The sequence below is a fragment of the Callionymus lyra genome, chromosome 16 (genome assembly GCF_982586985.1).
Source record: "Callionymus lyra chromosome 16, fCalLyr1.hap1.1, whole genome shotgun sequence".
Taxonomy (NCBI): Eukaryota; Metazoa; Chordata; class Actinopteri; order Syngnathiformes; family Callionymidae; genus Callionymus; species Callionymus lyra.
In genome coordinates, this window is record NC_141833.1 from 1,936,645 (window position 1) to 1,960,209 (window position 23,565).

The following is a 23,565-nucleotide window of genomic DNA, read 5'->3' on the forward strand; positions in this document are numbered from 1 at the left end:
GTGATAGACACCAAAACAGGGCAAGTACCAATGCTCTTCATCAGGTTGTAGTGGAGGACCCTTGTGAACTCTGATGATGTCTCTCCCTAATAAGAGCATAATAGTGGCTTGGGGATCGAGCAAAGGGATATGTTTTGTGATGTGTTTCAGGTGGGAGTGGTTTAATGCTACATCAGGTGTTGGTATTTCTGAACGGTTATCTGGTACCTCATTGCATTCAATCAGTGTTGGCAAAGAGAGTGCAACACTGCCATCTATGGACTCGACAATGAATCCATGAGCTCGTCTGCCTGCCGTTTTCACTGTTCCTGCACACGTTTTCAGAGAATATGGAGTGGGGCAGTCTGAGATGTTAAATAGATCAAAAAACTCTGAGCGTGCAATAGATCTGTTGCTTTGATCATCCAGTATGGTGTACATTCTGACTGCAGCCTCAGGATGACCAGCTGGGTATACCTTGGTGCATGTAGTAGAAACTGCAGGATCCTCTTGATCACAGTCTCTCTCCCCGCCGTTCTCTGAAAGAGGGGTTTGTGGTTGTTGCAACCATGGTGCAGGGTCGTAGTGTAGTAGAGAAACGTGTGTCACGCTGCTACACTCTGTGCAATTAATTTGTTCTTTACAGTTCTTTGCCAAGTGTACAGCACTGCAGCACCTATAGCAAATACCCTTTTTCTTTAAGAACTCTTTCCTTTCTTCGATTGGTTTCGCTCTGTGTTCACGGCATTTCTGTAGAGGGTGGGGCTTATTGTGCAGAGGGCAATGTTTTGCTAGATCCTCTGTAGTAGTGAATATGTGTGATCCAGTTGGGTTTGGTGGCGATTCGGCTGAAACTCTTGTTTTAAGCACAGCAACAGATCTTTGGCCATCAATCCTGTTCATATTTCTTTGGTAGTAAGGGGTTTCATTACTTATCACTGGTGTGAAGCCAGGGTCGTTTCGCATTTTAGCCTGTTGACACACAAAGTCTACGAGGAAACCAAATGGTGGATAAGGGATCCTATACTCCTCTTTGTATTTGAATCCTAATGTTAACCATTTCTCTTGTAAGTAAAATGGCAGTTTTTGTATTACAGGACTAACACCGCGAGATGTGTCAAGGTAACTTAAGCCGACTAAGTCTCCATATTCTTTAGCAGCTTGAATTTCCATAAGTAAGTCTCCCAGTTCTCTCAGTTTACGGACCTCTTTATTCTGGATTTTGGAGAAACTTCCCAAACTTTTAAACAAGGAGCTTTCTACAACCTCTGGTGCACCATAATACTCGTTCAGCCGGTTCCACACTACTTTGAGACCACGTTCAGGGTGATTCACATGAACAGTTCTTATTTGTTTGGCATGCTCAGGTGACTCTTTTCCCAACCACTTGACAAGAAGGTCAAGCTCTTCACAAGCCGAGAGGTCAAGTCCTTTGGTGACATTTATGAACGATGCTCTCCAGGCTCTATAGTTTTCGGGGTGGTCGTTAAAGTGTGTGAGTCCTGTAGATACAAGTTCTCGACGAGCAATGAATCTCACAAGGTCAGAAACATCTCTATTTTCATCTATCTGGGGAGATGATGGCTCATTGTTGTTGTGGGGGACACCTAGTGGTGTGTGATAGAACATATTGCTTGGAACAGCATCACCATAATTGTGTCTTGGCTTTTGCTCTGTGTAAAAAGGGTTTTCAATTCTGTATATGGAGTCTCTGTTGGTCATTACTTGAGGCAGGAGAGGTTCTTTGATGTCCTTATTATTGGTTGAGTTTTCCGTTTGAATGTAATCTTGATGAAGATGTAAGTTATCTTTTGCAGTAGCGATTACATGAGAGGCAGTGGGAGGTGATGTGTTTACGTATTGGGCTGTTACATATTCACTTGTGCGTGTTCTTGGATCACAAGTTTCAACTGGAACATGGCTGTGAGTATCACTGTCACCATCTTGAAATATTGCTGCTTCCCACACCTCTGCTTTTGCTGTTGCAACGGCAGCCTTTTTCTCAATACGCAGCCTGTCCAAAGACGCTTCTAAGCGGGCTTCTAATTCTGCGTTTTGTAGTTTCAAGTCACTTTCTTTTAATGCAAATGATGCTTCAGCTTTGGCTGCTTCAGCTTCTGCCCGAGCTTGTGCAGCAGCTACTCTGCTGGCTGATGAACATTTAGAATGCCGAGATGGGCAGGAAGTATTTGATCGAGTCCTTAGTGAACCATGTGATGATTTTTCAGACATTATTTCGTACAGTGAAATACTTCCTTACTTATTGAACTGTGTTTGGTTTCGTCGTTCAGTCCTCCAAAGGTTGCAGGTCCAGTGTAGGGATGTCGTTTTACTGTACTGTCCACGGTCTCTAACGCCTTGCTAGAGTCGACAGTCAGATTAAACTCCGCACCAAGGACGACGTGACAAGAGGGTTGAAGATGTACTCACTTTACTGAGGTCAATGGATTTGGGTAAAACTGAAACATACAATGCATTGCCTTCATGAGTCCTTATTAACAGCAAAAATGAACACACTGTATCGACGAAGATTAGCTCTTAAATGCTACGTTAAGTTAACATTTCTAAACAGAACAACAAGTCAAACGTTTCCTGAACTGTATGACGGTTAAAGTAATGCCTGCCAAGGGAAACCTACAATGCCTTTAAGACCAACTTTTGGAAAGAATAGAACACATGAAGCCGCTCCGTTCATAAGATCCGTTTCAGACGCCCCCTGATGACGTCATCAAAACAGACACGGCACATCTTTGAGCAGTTCTCAACGATCACCAGCAGGTGGTGGTAAAACGCCAATGTCATTTAAGCATTGAGGACAGAACAATGGTCACCTACTTCGGTATGAGGGTTTCTTTCTTTGTCCAAAGAATAAATCAAGTGTTTTGGAGAGTGTTTGATGAAAGAATCAAAGACGTGACCATGTTGATGCTTCAAGTGTTTAATGATCAGAAGAAGTCAGAGCAGCTAACAGAGACATTTCAGCAGCTAAACACAGGACATAATATCACGTGTCACATCTGGAATGGAATGCTTTATAGAAACCATCAACCGTCACCAAAAGATTTTAGAAGGAATCTAGTCCAAGAATTTCTGCTCATGAAAAACAGAAGAATTTGGAGCTACATATAAACCATTTTCTATTGAGGTGCTGTTTTTTTGGGGAACATGGCAGTCAATTCCGCCATCAAACTGTAAAAAAAAACACACAATGATAAAATCAAACATAGAAGTTTCATTTTTAACCAGATTTAATCAGTGATAATCTTGGACCTGTCTGTGAACTCCTTACCTCTTAACTTTTCCTACGGCATCCTTTATCTTAACAATCTCCTTCTTTGCGTCTTCAACATTGAAGTTTGACAGCTGTAGAAACAAAGCAGCAAAGTAAGTGGAATGTTAATGAAGAGACTTCAGCTTTTTCACTTAAGAGATGAGGAACTCACTTTCTTCTTCAGAGCAGCTAATTCCTCAGGAGTGGGTCTAAAGCACGGAAGATATAATAAGGTTCAACAGGACATTACATTCTTACGTATTAAATAAAATACTTTATCTGAAGTCTGAGTGTAACTCACTCCTTGGAATTGGCTGCAATTGCCTTGTCTACAAATTCATCAATTTTCTTCTTCAGGGGTTCCCTGTTATCCTCCAACATTTTCCTAGTGTCTGCCTTCTGTTTCTGGAGATGTTTCTGGATGTCCTCTACACTCATTGCTTCCAACTACAGGGACATAACACTGAAGGTGAGAGCAGCAATACACAAATGTCTCTGCAGCTTAATTATCTGGTGCTTACCTTCGTGTCCAGCTCAGCCAATTCTGCATCTGTCATTCTAGAACATAAGATAAGAGGGACTGGATCAATACCAGACCACAACAGCCACTTACACCTGGTTCTAAGTGAACAGGACTTTTAACTCACACTTTAGGTGTCATTTTGAACTGAGGTCGGGCACCTAGACACACAAGCAGAGGATGATGTCAGCACCAGGTATCAGTCGTTCTCACCAGGATTGTGAGAAAAACATTTTTATGCATTGAAACATGAAGAAATTTCTTACCCGTTCCATGGAGGAGCAGGAATCCAACTGCCAGAGCTGAGAAACATATTTTATTTCAACGGATTACAATTTGCAAGTAAAATTTGATTTTGAAAATAAAAAGACATCGATCTGAGTGTCTAGTGTCGGCTCTCTTGCAAAATATGCCATGCCATGTAAGAAGACCTGTCTTTTTCCATTCCTCAAGTCAAAGACTACATTTTAAAAATAAAAGAAACATTTGAAAAGTACATAACTTCAAATGCTTCTACAGCTGGTTATTGAGGAAAGAAAAGAAGCATGGTGGACTGACCTGTGATCAGGATGGACTTAGGAGTCATGGTCACTGTTGTGGAGTGTTGCACCTGAATACTGAACCACAGAGCTGCTCACTTTTATTCTCACTCTCTGCCTCAGAGCTGTTTGCTTCTCATTAGTGAATCTATGTTTGTTGACTCCCCTGAGGAGAACTTTAACTTTGAGTCTTTCCTTTGTCTGCAGTGCAGATTCCTTATTTTCTCTTGCCAAATGTTCTAGAGTATCTTTAAAAATATAAATATGCCACACAGTGCTTCCATAGTCAACAGTTATTTGACTTTTGGCAAAATCTGGACGGTAACACTAATAAAGCAATATCTGAAGGGTTCATTGGGGGTTTTGTTTGCACAGAAGCCTCACCTAGCTTATACATATTCTGATTTAAAATAATCAGTTTAAGCTTGAAGCTGTTTTGACTCACAACTGACTTGTATGTTTATGGTAATCAATCTGTAATCTGTCTTGAAAAGCAGATGGAGGAAGTTCATGTTCAGAAATAATTTTGAATAAAATTGTTTTGACGGGAAAATGGGGACGGGAAGGGGATTTTGAATTTAATCGTAGCCCCAATGGTGACATTGGAAACTAAATAAGTAAGTAAGTAATGGTTATTTGTAAATACTCAGTTAAAGTGCATGTTTTAAAAGGCCAAGACACATAAAGAGGGGTCCCAGAAAAACAGGGAAAAGCCTGCACAACTAAAAAGGTCTTACGATGCCATTTTGGAGCCTTTGCTTAAAAAGCCAGGCTTAGACCCGACTGACCTCAGTTATTTCAGGCCTACTTCTAAGCTCCCATTCTTTTGTAAACATCACTCTACGGAGACAGCCTTGATGTCGGCTGGTTCCTGTCAATACACTATTCTGGTTCTCTTGGATCTGTCCTCAGCCTTTGACACAGTTGATCACCAGATCATGCTGAGAAGACTGAGAGAAGTGGGACTGTCTGGGTCTGTGTTGTAGAGGTTCTCGTCATACCTTTCTGGGCGCACTTACAGTGTATCTGCCAATCAAATGAGGTCTGAATTGGCGGATCTGTTGTGTGGAGTCCCTCAAGGTTCTGTTCTGGGTCCTATTGTTTTTGCTGTACTTGATTCCCCTGGGTAAAATCATTCAGAGATTTCCTGTTGTTTCTTACCACATTTTTGCTGATGACATCCAGCTCTACTGCTCATTTGATCTAACTGAGCCCCAGAGGCTGAACAGCTTAGTCAATTGTTTGCTAGAAATCAAACAATGGCTGAGTGAAAACACTTTGCAGTAAAACGACCAAAACAGCGACACGTCCGCCGCTCCAACACGACGTCACTTCCATCCCGGGTCTTATACTTCGCGTCGTGGAGAAAGATGAACAATCCAGAGTGTGTAACAGGTCATTTATTCGCAGCTTTAAGTCAAAGAAAATACAAGCTTTCATTTACGATCGACCAGACCCACGATCTCCCGGCAACTGTACAGATCAATAGCCCTGGGCAGACTAGTCCCGAGCTGTAGGAACATCGCTATATTTAAGGCAAATTTCCCGTCCGGTAGGTCATCTCTCTCCGGCCAAATAGTTCTTTCAAGTTCCCTATGTCACGATCAACCGCAGAGAGACATCCTAATTTGTTTTCTTGTAATCTAATCATTCAAATGATCTCGGGCGGGGGTTATCTTCTCTTCTTTTAGCCCCCCTTTCCCGGTTGTGTCTTGCTTCATTCTTTGATCTAAAATTTAAGGTGTGATTCGCAGATGAATAGATGTTTTTAAACTACCGTTGTCGTATCTCTAATTCTGATCCAAGCTTGCCTCGAACCAGTGTGAATCAGTCTGAGTGGAATGTTGATTGTGAATGTGTAGTCAAACGTTCCCGCTCTTAGATCAAGCGAGTAATTTATACTTTATATATATTTATATATATATATATTTTGATTATCTTTTAGCATTAATTTAATTATGGCGTATACGCATATAATAATTTTAATCTAACAGCAGCTAAATGTGGACAAAACTGAAACTCTGGTTATTGCTCCTGATGGTAAGGTGCCCGGGTTAAGTCAATACTTGGGTGACTTAGGTCAGTCTGTCAAACTGAGCCTGAGAAACCTGGGTTGTTGTATTTGATAAAGACATGTCTCTAGTTCAACACTGTAGAAAACTGACCAGAAACTGTTTCCTTCAACTGAGAAAAATCTCTAAACTTGGGGAAATGTTGTCACAACATGATATGGAGCTTGTAATCCATACGTTTGTGTCTTCTCGTGTGGACTATTGCAACAGTTTGTTTTCATGTCTTAACAAGAAGGAGCTGTCTCATCTAGAAGAATTCACATTTCTCCGATCCTTAAATCATCATTGTTTCTAATTAATTATCTTGTTCATTAAATTATTTAGATTAGTACCCAGTTTATAGGTTTTATTTAAATGGAAAATTTAAGATTATGATGAATAAATACTTTCCATGGGTAAAAATCATGGACTGACATTGATCTCTTCTTGAAGATGTGGACTATTCCACAAAATATCATTTAATTTGAATGTAGAATTTAGAAAAATTGATAATTAAATCATATATCATAATATTATGCTTCCTAGCTACAATATTAATCGTCAAAGATGACATGGTTATTATATAAATCAATTATATTATCCCAAGTTAATATTGAATGGATGGGATACTGGCCTGATGACAGTACGTCTGATGTTGCTCAGAGTGGTACAAGGGACCGCTCAGGGAGATGCTGTGTTTGCTCAGACGCGAAAAGAATTAGAGGGAACATTGGTTCAGAGCTTTTCATGGTCAAGCTCCTCCCTACATCACTGATCTGATCCATCCTTACACCCCAGCTCGGACTCTGAGGTCTGTGGATCAGAATCTACTTATGGTTCCTCGCACACGATTCAGGACCAGAGGAGAGAAATCCTTCCAGGCTGTTTCTCCTAAGCTTTGTAATGATCTTCCTCTCTCTTTGCGCTTGATGGAGTCTACTGACTCCTTCGAGAAACATCTTAAAACATTTTTATTTGTGCAGGCTTTTCCTTGATTTTATGGAACTCCTGTGTTGTTCTCGGTCTTATCTTGACCTTTTAAGTATATATTTTGTAGAGTTTTGTTTTGATTGTTTAAGCGCTTTGTGACCCTGGTCTGGAAAAGCGCTCTATAAATATAATTTACTTACTTACTTACTTATCATCTCACTCTCAAACACACCTTAAAATTTGATTTTCTAAGAAGTTTTGCTTTCCAAAACATGACTTAAACCTAGTGAAATCGACGGGCGGTGCAAATGCAGAGAGTCAAATAAAGACAGATGTTAAGAGAATGGATGAGAAAAAATATGTGAGGTCAGGTTTGAGGATGTCTGTTAAGGAAAGCCCTGAATAACACAATACGATATGTCAACATAAACAGTTGCTGACAACTACTCAGTCGACCATGCCAATAATTTGCTTACGTTAAAGTCACTGCCAGTTTTCTCCCTCCATCAAGCCACGAGGCAATTTTCTAGGAAAAAAACACAAACAGAACCAAGTTACATTTCTACACAACGACCAACATAACAGATATTTTTAACTTTCTTACCCATAGCCATCGAACAAGGCTAAGATATGAACTGTTGGTCACAAGAAAAGGCAAAAACACAAAACAAGAATCCATAGAACAAGGCTTCAATACAACCACAAGCCAAAGAAAAAGGCTTTCTTTTAATTCAACGTTTTTGAATGTTAGTATTACAGTAGAACATTATTATTATAAAAAGATTACCAAATATAAACACATATGTTATACAATAAATGCTACAGAATGTAAGCGGTAACTAGATAAACAGTTATTTACAGTTACCCCCCCTGCTGGTATTGTGAGCTTAATGAGGACCACAGATTTTCCCTTGGTCGACCACACCACTATGTCGAGGCGAGGGATGTCCCAGCCGAGGTTTAACCCTCATGTTCCACTCCTGCTCAGGGGAAATGGTCTAGGTGTTTCTCTTGGCCTGCTTTTTCGTTTACTATCTTCCGTTTTCCTCTGTTGATACTCCTTTGCTTCCCTGTCGACGTCCCTCTAGTATCTCGGCTAGCTTTCTCAGGACCTGGTCATGGCACCATCTGTTGTGTCCCTGGGAGAGCCCAATCTTGCGTTAGGGTTATAGATATATGTTCATAATAGTGAATTTATTCAATCATAAATGTTCTTCCGCTGGACAATTTAGAGTTTTCTGTAAATCCGTATGTTTTAGGACTGTGGGGAAAAATGTGTCTGGAGTAAACCCATGCAAACAAAAAGATAACAATATATGATGATAATAGACTAAAATCCCCCAATAAATAAATATATGTCTCCTCAATAAAGCAATAATACTTCTCAGCAGGTGATATTTTGGACTGTGGGTTCACTCCTACTGTGGCTAATAAGCGTTTATCTTGTGTTTCATTTCTTAACCTCCAGTTTCATGTCAAACCATTTACGTAAGAAACACCCCTGGGTGGGATTCCAACAGGCTTTGGAAGAGTAGCAGAGCTCTGCAATGATCCCAAAAAATACAAGGTATGAACAACACAGAATGCATGATTTGTAGCAGAACTGTCATGCTAATTATCTCATACCAAACATAGATGCTATGTTAAAGCCAGAGATTTGCATTTTGAAGCAGGTTGTTACGTTCATGATCATTGAGAACTATGATCATCAAAGTGGTTTATGTGAATGGCCATTTGAGCAAATAGTGCAGAAATAGAAAAGGAGTCAAATCTAAGCAAAATGGAACATGAAAATAACAAGAAATGGAAAGGTTATGGTAACCAGGGGACTTAATGGTCAGGAATATGGGACGTTTGTAAAAAATCTTCTCTGTAGGACCAAAAAATGTGGCATGAGGCTGTAACTGTTTCTTTTATCTGCCAACAGATACTTCAAGTTTCTAGGTAACTTCATTTGTAACCAAAGGTAAATTTGTTTGCAGAAGAAAGGTTATGCAGCATTCTGAGAAAATTAAGCACACATTGACATAAAAATAAACGTGTTCAAGGTGCACACAAATCTCAGAGAGTATATGAGGTAGGTCTTGACCCTACGCCTCCCTTATTTAAAAATACAAATGTCTTCCTGCTTGTTTCGGGTTATGGGTTATTCAAAAAACATTGGATTGGCTCACCCTAATATAGATACACGGTGCTTATAAACAACAAAGCCACTACAAAAAAAAGATATACTGTACGCGAACATGAAAATTGTGGATATTTAAAAAAAACAATTTTTCCGCTCTACTTTAATCTTGAGATTTAGGATCGATGAGATTTATGGTTTGACATGAGGCCACATTATATCAAGAGGGAATTCTCACACATCATCGCAGCTGTTGTTTAAATTCTCCTCAGCTCATTAAGATTTACTATGCTGAAGGCAGGCTTCAAACTTAGCACCCAAATGCCCTTCTCCTTATCACTGGAGAGTTCAACCATGCTGCCCCCTCATCTACTCTACAAACATTAAGGCAGTATGTGACCTGCACAACCATGGACAAGAAAAACCTTCTGATAACATTCTACAGAAAGAGGCTGGACACTACTTTTCAGCTCCTGGGCTTCTCTGGACTCTGGACATATTTAACTTAGTCTTGCAAACATCATTTTTCTTCATGATTAAAATTTAAAAAAACATGTGTATAATTTTAATTTTAAAGATCACATGCATTCATTACACATAGCAGACGGAGTTATTTACACAATGATAAGGGGCGATAAATATCTGAGGATAGCGTTGAACAGGAGGCAATCTTAAATAAGCAACTTTAAACAGATAATATTGATTGACGAAAATTGTACTCATACAATACACTACTTTGAAAGTAGTACTTTTTTATTGCAACTATATAAAAGAGAGGTTTTTAATGGTGTCAATTGTGTTTGGGCTACTATTTTAAAATTGAAAACCTGAATCAATAATCACAATTGAAACAAATGAGGGAATTTAACCACCTATAAAAGTCAGATAAAGTTATATATAATATTATACTGTATCTGTCAAGGTTATCTCTCAAAGTGGCAGTTAGTATGTTGGTTGTTCAACAGGATACCTTTCCCCTTCGACTTGTACACCAATGATTTTGAGTACATCTGATATTTGCCATTATAATTTAAGGACTGTGTATTTGTCAGGGTGGTGACACAAAATAAAAACATCCTTGTATTCCAAGCCCAGGGCTATTATATAACTGTAATATTCGTGCCCAGTCAAGTTAGTCAATATTTACTGTCAAAATAACCACATTCAGGGATTTATAAAAATATATTTGACTATATTTATAATATGGATAAGTAAAAAGAATATTGTGTAGAACAATCCAGCTGAAATGGAAAGTTACAGAAGAATATCTCTTCCAGAGAGAATTTGTGCAACTCGGCTAATCCACCTGACTTACTCAGATCTCGTCCTTGAGCAGAGAATTGCTAGAATCTTTTAAATATTTGTTGGTTTTCAAAAGTGTGTGACCTGACCTGAAGTACAGCTGGGCAATTGTTTGAATATTATGATGGCTAAAACTTAGTGGTTAGTTGGAATTAATGTTGGAATTGGAATGTTATTTCCTTACACAGTCATGGTAATGATCTTCCATTGATTGCTTAAAAACGTCATGCTAGTAAAAGAAGGTCCAGGGAACTCTCTTGTGGTCAGAAGGTCTGTGGAATAAGCTCCCCTATTAAATGTTGAGTCTCTTAATCCTTCCTCAGGGTGGGTGCGTAGGTAGGTACTTTATTGATTCAAAAAGCTTCCAGCTTGAATAATTATTTTTATTCAATATTATCTATAAACTTGAGGAGGCTTCTATATGAACTAACTCTCTAGTGAAACCGTCAGTTCAGATGCCGCTCATATTATTATTCTGGTCCAACGTATGCTTTTGCCAAAAGTCTAAAAGCTAGCTAACTTGTAGACTATAAGCACTGTTTGGTCATAAGGCATGAGGATCTAGTACATGTGGCCAAAGAAAAGAAGGTACAGTGATCTTCAGAGAGAGTCAACACAAACAGACTTATTAATGAGAAGCAAACAGCTGTGAGGCAGAAATTGAGAATAAAAGTGAGCAGCTCTGTGGTTCAGTATTCAGGTGCACCACTCTACTATAGAAACCATGACTCCCAAGTCCCTCCTGATCACAGGTGAGTCCACTCTTCTTCTCATCCTCAATTTTCTTTTCCTTCTGGAGTGTATACAGTGACTAGCTAGCTACCCAGGTGCAAAACAATAGACTCAGGGACTCATTCATCCCTCGGGCTATTAAATTGTACAATTCTGAGTTTGGGGGCAGGAGTGGAGTGACAGTATCTGGATGTTCTGTTCCATGTTAGTCTTTGTATCCTTTGTCTTTGTTGTTTTTCTTTGACCTATGTTATTTGTCTTTATCTTTAGACTTAGATTGTGTCATCTTGTTCTTCCTCTTATGTTATTTTCTTATTTTATTTTTTATGTATTATTTTTTATTGTTTATGAAAAATTGCTGGCTACTGGAAAAAACAATTTCCCGAAGGAGACCTCCTGAGGGATCAATAAAGTTTTACCTTACCTTACCTTACCTTAGCTTTAGAATTATTAGAAGTGAAATTCTTCAAAAATACTATTTCTTATTTTAAAATGATAATCTTTGACTTGCAAATGAAGGGGACATGTCTGCTTACATGGCAGTGTTCTACAAGAGAGGAAACATCTGACTTAGATCAATGTCCTCTATTTCCAAATCAAATGTTGCTGACAAATTCTAATCGGTTGATATAAAATGTGTTTCTCAGCTCTGGCAGTTGGATTCCTGCTCCTCCATGGAACGGGTAAGAAAATTCCTCAACACATGAAAAGTTTCTTCCCACAGTCTTGGTGAAAACCACTGATACCTGCTGCTGACATCAGCCTCTGCTTTTGTGTTCAGGGGCTGTACCTGGGATGACTGGGATCAGATCAAAAGGGTGAGATACAAGATGTAATTGGCTGTTGTCGTCTGGTATTGATCCACTTCCTTTTCTCATATGTTCTAGAATCTCTGATGCAAAATTGGCTGAGCTGGACAAGAAGGTAAGCACCAGATCATTAAGCTGCAGAGATCTTGTGTATTGCTTCTCTCGCCTTTATGGTTTTGTCCCTGCAGTTAGAAGCAATGACCGTAGAGGACATCCAGAAACATCTCCAGAAAACTCAGTCCAAAAACATTGACTGGTTGGAGGACAACAGGGACAACTTGAAGCTGAAAGTTGATGAATTTATTGACAAGGCACTTGTGGAGCTGGCCAAGGAGTGAGTGACACTCAGACTTCAGCTAGAGTCTTTCATTTAAAACCTTAAGTTGTCATATTCTGCTGAATCTTATTGTCAATTCTTGTTATAGACCCACTCCTGAGGAATTAGCTAAAATGGAGAAGAAAGTGAGTTTCTCACCTCTTAAGTGTAAAAGCACAAGTCTCTGTGTTAACATTCCACTCACTGCTTTTGTTTCTACAGCTGTCAGACTTCAGTGTTGAAGGGGTGAAGGCCAGTAAATCCAAGGCACAGGTGGCCATGGAAAAGATTAAGAGGTAAGGAGGTCACAGGCAGACTCAAGAGTCTCACTGGTGTCTCTATAAAGACCACAAACAAAATTAGACTACAATTTGCTGTGGTTGAAAAATAAACTTCTATGTTTGACTTTATCACTGTGCTTTTGTTCTCAGTTTGATGGCGGAATTGACCAAAATGTTCCCTGTTCCATCCAAGAAGCCATAGACAACAGAAATGGTCCACATTTTTGGGTTGTTGTGAGCAATCTTGGACAAGATTTCTTTTTAAATCTTTTGGTGACAGTTTTCTATGAAGCTTTCCATTCCAGATGTGACACACTATGTTATTTCCTGTGTTTAGCTGCTGAAATGTCTGCTGTTCTGACTTCTTCTTCTGATCATTAAACACTTGAAGCATCAACATGATCACGTCTTTTGCTCTTTTATCAAACACTCTCGAAAAAGATGAAAAGAAATTCTCATGTAGAAGTAGGTGGCCAGCAAAGTTGCAGATTCCTTTATCATGTGAACCAAAGAAAGATCATTAATTTTTAAATAAATATTTGATTGCCAACCTCGCGTTTCTACAATAAACAATGTCTCTATAGACTTTTGTTAACAAACAAGATGTTAGTCCACATTGACTGCATACTATTTCTCAATCCATCAACTTTAGAAAGAGAAATATAAAAACAGAACTTGAGATCAAAATAAAAATGTTTGATGTATTGAGGGGAATGTCAAAAAATACAATACCTCAACAGTTCGCCGACTCACCTAAGACTGATATAAAAAACATGTAAATACCAATGATAATGGTCATCCTTTACAGTCGCATGACATATGTGTGTTATCTTATTTCATGATTCTGTAAGGACACCACAGACATATCCTATGTTGTGTTTACAACACTGACAATTAAAGTTTGTGATTCTGATAAAGGAAACTGGCGCAGCAACAACACAGTAAACCTCATATTACCACTGTTGTACAACATGGCAGGCTTGAGTTTAAGACAAATGTAATTAATAAAGCTGGATGTTTGTTTCAAGGTTTACAGAAGGTCTAGTTTTCACGTCCATCACCAGCATAAACAAAACAGAAAGATATATATCGTCTTTTTATTTATGTGCAATATTTCACTGATCCTTCACCTTGTAATGCAACATTATGTAGCTTCGCCAGAGCAATTTCTCTAAATTCTACATTCAAATGATATAATATTTTGTGGAATAGTCCACATCTTCAAGAAGAGATCAATATCAGTCAATGATTGTTACCCATGGAAAGTATTTATTTATCATAATCTTAAATTTTCCATTTAAATGATCTAAAACAGGGGTGCCCAGACTTATTCGGTTTGCGAGCTACTTTTATAATGATCAAGTCCACAAGATCTACCTTCATCAAATTTGCTCAACATAAGTAAGTACATACTTTACTCAGATGACTTGCACTGAATGAAGTGAATGGACTGATAATCAGTCATGATGGAATGATGTGTGGATTTAATCATCTTCATATAAATACTGACTTACATAAATAGCTAGATTCAAATAGTGCAGTCCGTGAGGAGCATATTTCCTCATAAGAAGATACTTTTGTGTGTCAATGTCCATGAGACCTGGTCTTAAGCTGAGTGTCAGCCTGTGTTAAATCTCATCCTCCACTGCAGACAAGTTCAGACTCATATGTACTATGTTCATTCGAACCCAAATGGTGCACAAAAAACACCAATTCGAGCCTTTTTCCAAGTCAAAATCAACAAAGAATTCAGACGGGTTCATCCCTTTCCATGCCTCCATTTCAATATGTCCATCATGTTTAAATGAAGCACAAGACTTAAATTTCTCCATTTCTGTGATCATTAAAAAAACAAAAACTAATGAAAACATGAATTTAAACTAACAGTTTACAATTGCTCATTTTAAACATGTCTGCCATGAATCACACTATTGTAAATGAGTTCAGATGTTCTTAGGTGTAAATGTTTATATTTTACATATATATTAACAAGAATACTGGATTTACTGAGGCGAGCAGTGGATTATTTACATTTTAATAAAACGCGCATTATTTTGTTCGATATATTATTAAAAAAAACAAGCTTATAATTCTATAGTTTTTCTAAACTGCGTAAAATGACTGTTGGTAATTCTGCACGTTTTGCTCTTTTTATTCTCGATTCATATTAACTTTGCTGTGCGTGCACTGGAAGAGGCGGGAGCTCAGATTGGCTGCTGTGCATGTCAATCAAATTGACAACCAATCGGCGCACTGTTGTTAGCAAGCTAACCTGCTGGTGCCACAGCGTGTATGTATGGGCACATACACAAGCGCTGTGTGCTATGATTGGCTGCGTATTTTCGAGCGGAGCGCGATTGCGCAGGTACGCAGCTTAGAGGGAACATTGCTTAAAACCTCATTTATCATGTTTACTTGCTCCCAGCCATACCCATGAATAATCAACTATATATACCTTGTTGATATAAGGCGAGGGATATAATCGAAGAAATAAATTAAGTCCAAAGTGCTGCTGGCATTAGCAGTTGCCAACTTACCTTCATCATGGCGACACTTAGAGCCTTGTCCTTCTGAGATGTTGGACTGTGAGTGTGTTTGGAATTAGTTATATTGATTTTGTGTTTTGTTTTGTGCATTAGTATTCAGTGATTGTGTGTTTTGTTTTCTAAAATTGATTTTTTTTTTTGCTTTGCACCTCTCGGCCACGGAAAAAAACATTTTTTTTAGTATTGTCACGTTTTAGCTTTGCGATTAATGTACTTCTTAAAATAGGATACTATTATCTCAAGTCTTTCTATATTAACTAAGACACTCATCTGTCATTTTACATTCTGATTAATCAAACAAACTGTCATGTCTTGTCTCATGATTTTATTTTGATACCTGTTTTGCATATCCTTTGTTTCCTGAGTTCCACGCTGAAGCTCATCACCTAATCACCGACTCGGCAGCAGAGCATAAAGCCACCTCTTCTGCAACAACAGGTGTCAGATTGTAATAGACACTCCCTGTGCCCTTGAGTTTTTGATCTCCAATCAGCTTGTGGTGCGCTTTGAGTTCTTTGGACAGTGATATGGACACTTGGCCATTGTTTTTGTTTTCTTATGAATCATTGTGATTAAACCCTTTTTTGATTCATTAAGTTTTTGTCTGTTGTTTGGTTGTTTACACCAGCACTTGGTTCCAGTTCTAGTCTAAACTTCACAGTACAATCTGACCACATCATGGATCCGGGGATGTAAACAAGTGTAACCGGATGGTTATTTTTAGTTTGTTATTGAGATGATTGTTTACATTCTCTTGGTTAAAGCACGCCCTCTCATTAACTAATTAACCTGCTTATGGAGTGGAGACTATAAAGGGATGCGTTACTCAGTCTTCCCCTCTCCTGTGTCGTGATGGTCGGCGTTCTGGGATGTGCGCGGTCCTGTTCCCTGCTATTTGGTATGTAATTCCATTGACTCAAAGTCAGGCATAGTGACCTAAATTAGTTATTGTTTTCTCGTTTCTTCACAATCTGGTTCTTTCTTTTGTTTTAGGGATGTGCAGAAACTATGCCCTGCCTTGCCTATTTGTGTTTAGTTTGGTTTACTGATTCTGTTCGCCATAAAGTTATTTAGGTAGTTTTGGTTTGGTTCAACTTTGAGACTTGTATATTGTGTTAATATTGTGTTTATTTCCTGTGGTTCATTTGTTTAGGTTCAGCACTTTGTTTTAGTTTTTCACAGCAGCGATTTTGTTTTCAACTGAAGTAGTGTCTAATTGTTATTTCTGTCAAGTCTGTGTGGTTTTGTTGAGTAATGCGTTTTTGTTTTCCCTTTATTTCTGTTATAATTACTAACTGTTTTGTCGATTTCAATTATGATTATTTATAGACTACGTCAGTTGTAAGTGATTCGCTGCATTGTCTGGCTAATCAATAAATTATATTTTCTGGTACTTGTGTTTGTGCCTGTATTAATTTGCTGGAGTTTTCTACGCACAGGGTCGTGGGTTTACATCTTTAGGTGCAAGGCCTAAAGTGGCGTTGTTGGGTACTGATTAACACCAGTCCACCGTTACTCCCCGGGCCAGTGTTTCGAATCGGTTACATACTTTCTGGCGTTGTTGGTAGGATTCGAACCTACGCGGGGGGGCCCCCTGTAGGCATACAAGGCACTAGGCAGGGGTAGGGAACCTGGTCCAGAAAGAGCCGCAGTGGGTGCAGGTTTTTGTTCCAACCGATCAAGCATGTACAGTTTAACCAATGAGGTTTCAGCTGAACAAGCAACACCAGACTGACAATCAACTGATTACACTCCTAAGACACCTGATTGGATAAAATGTGTCCTTGAATGGTTGGAACGAAAACCTGCACCCACTGTGGCTCTTTCTGGACCAGGTTCCCTACCCCTGCACTAGGGTAACTTCTCTTGAGAGAGATTTGTAAGATGCTGGACACTCTTCACACACTCACAGCAGGGGAGCCCCTCCCCCCACGGAAGACTGCTCTGAGTGTCTCATCTACTTCAGCATGTGTCTCGCATCAGCCTTGTGAACCTCTTATACCTACCCATGAGTTTTATTCTGGAGAACTTGATTCCTGCTCGAGGTTTTTGTTACAATGTAGTTTAGTTTTTAAATGAACAACCTGGCTCTTACTCCTCATCATGCTAAAATAGCATTTGTTGTTAATCTTCAAATGGGTAAGGCTTGTGAATGGGCTGCTTCTTTGTGGGAGTCGTATTTCTCTATTCTGGACTCATTACAGTGTCTTTCCACAAAGATGCGCAGAGTTTATGATCATCCTTACAGAGACTCTTCCTCGTCCTCTGTTTTTACTTAACAAGAAACCTATTCAATAGCTGAATATGTTTTTGAATGCCAAATTAGAGCAGCAGAGTGGTTGGAATGAGCCTGCGCTGAAATCTGTTTTTATTCAAGGTCTTTCAGATGAAATAAGAGATCAGCTGGTAACTAGAGACAAGCCCGACCCTTTAGATGATTTATTTTTACTTGCTACTCAGATTGACCACCAAATGACGACGTAGGGTAAGTATATCAGTCGAACAATCATCCAGTAATATTTTAGATTCCCAGTTGTCTGAAATTGGTTTAACATCCACTAAGCACTGTAAGGAAATGACAACTTTACTGAAATCAATCATCTAGATTTAACACACACTTCAAATAGTCACTTGATTAACTGATAATCTTTCATATTTAATTCATATTAAATAATCCTTTTCTTGCCTTGCATTCACTGACTGCAGCAACTCATAGGCCGAGGTCACAAAGCCTTGCACACACACAGAAAGATTAAACAATTCCAGATTCCCAGCAGGTCTCTGGACACCTGTTTGAGAACTCACACTGAAAGACACAACAGGCCAGCAAGCCGCTGGGAACAAACTGTCTAGAAGACAACAACTTTTGGTAAGTTTCCACTACGATCACGGGCGACGGCCATCTTAGAATCAAGTGTTTACAGTTACTGACCAACCTACATGTACAAATGACTAGAGGCGTTAACCTGAATATTCTACTATAAAAGATCCGCCATTTTGTGAGACCTTTGCGTTCTGGCATTCGAAGACGTCTGCGATAGATCTCTCTGCTTGCTAGCGCCCGTGTTCACGTAAGTTTGTCTCTGACTTTTGCATAATTCACTAAATGAGCATTTTTCTTAAACTCATCCATGTGTCTGTCCTTCATTCCACCACCACATATGAGGCTTTGGAGGTGTTGGTTCATCGGAACACAAAATCCCCACAGCACCGTCCATCTCTTGAGCTTTGTCTATATTGTGAGCCTGACCACCTCAGTCTTTGTCCTCTTCGGCAGAGGGGTTCCCATTCTCCTCCCAAGAATCCAACTCAGGTGAGCTACTTTTCCTCTCACACTTCCATTAGCTTTGCGTTACGTTCTTTTCACTCCTGTGAACTTGCTTATTGATTCAGGCACAGACTACAATTCCATTGACTGAGTTTGCTAAATCTTTGACAGAAGTGCCCTCCCTCAGACTGAATCACTGACTCTCACCTTTTTGGTTAATCACTCTGAGGTTATAACTTTTTTAGTATTTTCTGATTTCTCTTCATTCTTGGACTTCGGTGGCTGATGGTTCACAATCCAAGGATTGATTAGATCAACAGAAAGATTTCAGAGTGGAGTTCCTACTGTCATTCTAACTGTCTCAAATCTGCTCTTTTCCATCTCTTAGCTATCGACCTCATCTCTGGCTCTCCAGTACTAGCTAGTCACTTGTACAACGTGTCGAACCCTGAAAGGAATGCACAAGAAAACTATATTAACTACTCCTAAGCTGCTGGTCTTATCAGGCCATCCTTCTCTTCACTAGCTTTTACTTTTAATCTACCCATCTTTTTTGAAGCCATTAATCAAGCAGTCATTTTCTGGACCAATTTAAAAATTAAAATCCACAATACAAGCACACCCTCATCATCAGTACTATATTAAAATTAAATAGTTTAAAATTAGTTAAATATGTACATGAGATTATGTAAAGTAATGTTAGATTAAAATTTTTATATACGTATACGCCATACTTAAATGAATGCTAAAAGATAATCGAAATATAAAGTGCAATTTACTCGTTTGATCTAAGAGCGGGAACGTTTGACTACACACATTCACAATCAGCATTCCACTCACAACTGACTCTCACTGGTTCAAGGCAAGCTTGGATCAGAATTAGAGTGACGACACCGGTAAATTCAAAACATTTGTTTATCTGCCAATCACACCTTAAATTGAATATCAAAGAACAAATCAAGAAAGACGACAGAGAGGGGGAGCAAAAGATGGAAGAGGATTGTATTGGATTGTTCATCTTTCTCCACAAAGCAAAGTATAAGACTCTGTACGGAAGTGACGTCGTGTTTGAGTGACTGAAGCATCTCCTTGTTTTAATCCTTTTAGTAATTAAGCATTATTAAGCCAGACACGTACACAAAACAAATTATATTTCCACCATACAACCCAAACCATCCGATGATGATCCCATGAAGGATGGGTCATGTATAACAAATACATAACAAAGTTTATGATGCTTCTCATCACTTGCTGAAGTAGCTATACATATTTATAAATATACTTAATATAAATAATGGCGTCGAAATGAGTTACACACGCACACAACCGCACTAAAGATGCTGAATTACCATTTACATTTCATTTGTACAAGTTTATATGCCATTTCCCAAATAAGACCCCTGACAATTCAATTTTTGCATAGGCAGGTTGAAAAACAGGAAACATCCAGTCGGTTAGTGGCTAGAAAAAATGTTATCCAAGGTATTAAAGCAGCACTGGGTAGTTTTTGGTATCTTAATATTTTTGTTTGTACCTCATAACCGCCTATCGTATACTGAGGGCTAAGCATTGAAGCAAGCGAGAGACCCGACATTGCGCTGCTATGGATGAACCTGGGCCAAAGAAAATAATAATTTTGTCTGAAAGGACAAAGAAAAGAAAATGAGATTCTAATCGGAATAAAGGACGGTCAAGGCATGTCATCGGCTTTTGCTCGCTGGCGTGACATCAGACCAGGAAGGATTCATGACTGATGCTGCTTTGGCTCAGTTCTTGCTGGACAAGTAATTAGTTTCAAAATATTCAATTTATCGATCAATAACATGCGTGGTAGCGATAAATGTTCACCAAGTAATAGTTCACAGTTCCACACTTGCATGACCAGACATGGATTCAGGACTGACTAGTTAGCATTACTAACTTTTTTTCTAGTCAGGCCTGATGTATATAGTTCACTTCAGTAGCTCCTAACTTTTAAGTTGGCCAGTAAAATGACATCTTCAAGACATGGTTTTTACTGTAAGGTGTGTCTAGTGTAATAAACTATATTAAATGGAAACCGTCTTTGAGAGCTAATCCCCCCCAGGATCTGTGTCAACATTCCTCCACGTTAAAGACAACACCAGACCAGGTGGGATTAGCATTCCACAACTTTGCCTGAGTAATCACAGCAGGAAGGGTAAGAAATTTGGGAAATGGTCAAGCTGAACCTTCAGTGACCAGGTCAACAACACTTGATGCAAGACACTTCCCAACAAGATTAGATGGGAGGAACTTTATGGCTTCCTCCAGATGCAGAGTCTGTGAAAATGCTATTCACCACTGAAACCATTAACAGATGTCTTCACAGGCAAAATGTGTGTGTCTTGGATAATAATCATTGAAATGTTTATTACCTGCTTAAAGAAATATACTTGTAAGTGAATGGAGCTACGTGCAAGGTGTTTGAAGTTATCAAAATGAAGAAAGAAATCATATATGAAATATAACGATTGAATTAATCATTATCAAAACCTTCATTTTGTTAATACTTATCCTAAATTTGTCATGTTTGGTGTTATTTTAATGTCCGCGCTCCGTGGGAAAAGAATCTAGAAAGAACAAATCGATTTAAAGCATTTTTAATGTACGTTTGATTTTTCTTGCGTGACGGGAAGAAAAGACAACAAGAAGGTGAGGAGGAGGGGGGTATGTCAGTTTGGAGCAGGATCCTTTTCCCACCGAAGAAACGTCAACCAATCATAAGGGTTTGCCCCTTTTTACGATCGCCGAGTTTCAACATAAGAACTGTGTTCAATTTAGAGAAAAAGGTGTTTCCTCCACCTTCTGCATGATAAACTGGGTCATCACAAATTTTGCCTTCAAGACGAAACTTCAGCTCCTGCAAGCCCAAACTGGGGACCACGCTGAAGGCTTCCAGCATCCTTCCAGACTCCGCAAAGTTTTCGTGAGTATTTTTCAATCTTGACCAGACCGGTCCAATTGTTCCAATATTCACAGCACGTCTCCCCGACTGCAAATCTCCATCGAGAAGCAAGCAACCCATGAACCATCCTTGCCTCCCGTAAGAAGCATGTGTTCCTGACCTAAAATACTTTCCCTCAGCGAAGTGAGCATTCCAGGCGTTCAGTGCTGTTCACTTGAGGTGTCTACAACCAGGAAGCCGACAATGTGATTCATCAGAACGTTCGGTGGACCGAACACAATCGCTTGGCCCCCTCGTCGAAAGAACTTTGATCCCCTCATTCCTGACTGTCATCGTCATCGTCATCTCCTTCACCCATCCTCACCTCCAACTCCGTTGGTATCCACTCGCTTGCCACCTTCATCTGGTCTCCAGCTGCTGCCTAAACCTCCATTCAACATCTACCATCAATTAAGAAGCTGATCACATTTTATCTTGAACAAATTGATTTGTGTCTGGGTTGTTTAATATGCGGGTAGTCCAGTAAGATTTCGTACACGATTCTTTTCCCTTTTCAGTTTTTATTATCGGTTCCGAAACTTACCATAACCTACTAATTTGTCATTCATTATTTAAATAAATTTATAAAATGTCACGTCGTTGTTCGCGTCTCTATTTCAGTGTAATTAACGTTCAATTTAAGAGCCTCTTACTCAGTAAAGAACAGATGATCACGAAAAAAGTAGTAACTTCAGTTAAATGAGATTGACTAAAACTAGTGTTTCATAGTTAATTAATTAGGCCAATTAATTCATTATTATCCACGTAAATTTAATAATTCCCTTGCACTATAAAACAAGGGTGGTGTCCCTTTTCTTCAGGTAAATCTTACCTAGAGGAAATTTTAAAGTTAAATCTACCAGAACTTCGATGATCTGAAAATAAACCTTTTTATAAGGAATATAAAACTACTACACCAGTGTTCTGTGTTTTATATACATAGTTTTTGTTATTGTCTTTTTTATATTGTATGTTTTATTGGTAATAATTGTTATTTTTATATCAAAATTATCTGATAAAACATAGAAGATGCATTTTTCCCATTGTGATACTTTGTCTATTGGTTTTATTACTAGTGTGAATACATTTGTGTTTCTCAGGCATTGCTCATGATTAATTTATTTTATTTCTCTACAGCGATCAAAAGAAGTCACTTCTACCCCATTCTATCCATCATGTTCAGAACAAGCACACATGGGCCACTGGATCTTGTGAGCATGAACCACTTGGTGAAAGTAACCTGGAGAAACCATGGATAAAACAGTAATTTACATCTATTTTTGGTTGTGGTTATTTTTGCTTTGCATGTATCCATCTCACAAGAACAGGTTCAGCTGCTCACAAGGCTCTTGTTGCCATTGTCCTAGACAAAAGATGGTTGAAGAATCTAAGGAAGTTCATCAACTTTAGGTATGCACTCGATTTATCAAAACTGATGTCTGTGTGTTTGACTTTAAACATCAAATGCAATATCGTATTCTGATTTCTATATACTGATTTGTATGTTTAATCTCATACTCGACAGGAAAACATCGGATCTGGAATATTTCTAGAACCACATCTTGAGGTTCTCCTACACTCCCCTAGTGTATCGCACCCGGACTCTGCTTGTGACTATTGACTATAATAGTCACAATGGACTGATGCTCTGCACGAAACAAAGATGGCCACAAGATGTAAGTGTGTATATATACCAGAATGTAATCTGAATGGAAAAATGGTAATCTTATATTAGTTTTTTCTTTCAGTTACAGACGATACTTCAATAAGAAGTCAAAATCATGGAGCATGTACACAGTGAAGGGAAAAAAGGATTACGCCTACATACCACAACTGCAGAGATATTCTCAGAAAGAGGCTGCAAAGTCGATGTGGCCTTCCTCACAAACAAAGCCTTAGGCCAGATGACCCCGGAATTTAGGGCTTCTAGG

General features: G+C 38.9%; 2 protein-coding genes across 2 annotated transcripts; one reads left to right on the forward strand and one right to left on the reverse strand.

Annotated features, from left to right (window-relative positions):
• Positions 1-2,901: 2,901 nt before the first annotated feature.
• Positions 2,902-4,379, reverse strand: LOC148063178 (uncharacterized). Its single transcript, XM_087811360.1, has 8 exons — positions 4,329-4,379; positions 4,037-4,072; positions 3,898-3,931; positions 3,772-3,808; positions 3,552-3,697; positions 3,423-3,459; positions 3,269-3,342; positions 2,902-3,168 (listed from the first exon to the last, which is right to left on the reverse strand). The coding sequence occupies exons 1-8, from the start codon at positions 4,354-4,356 to the stop codon at positions 3,117-3,119; spliced, it is 444 nt and encodes a 147-aa protein (XP_087667486.1). The 5' UTR covers positions 4,357-4,379; the 3' UTR covers positions 2,902-3,116.
• Positions 4,380-11,440: 7,061 nt separating this feature from the next.
• Positions 11,441-13,154, forward strand: LOC148063179 (uncharacterized). Its single transcript, XM_087811856.1, has 8 exons — positions 11,441-11,469; positions 12,097-12,132; positions 12,231-12,267; positions 12,337-12,373; positions 12,447-12,592; positions 12,684-12,720; positions 12,797-12,870; positions 13,006-13,154. The coding sequence occupies exons 1-8, from the start codon at positions 11,442-11,444 to the stop codon at positions 13,055-13,057; spliced, it is 447 nt and encodes a 148-aa protein (XP_087667982.1). The 5' UTR covers position 11,441; the 3' UTR covers positions 13,058-13,154.
• The last annotated feature ends 10,411 nt before the right edge of the window (positions 13,155-23,565 follow it).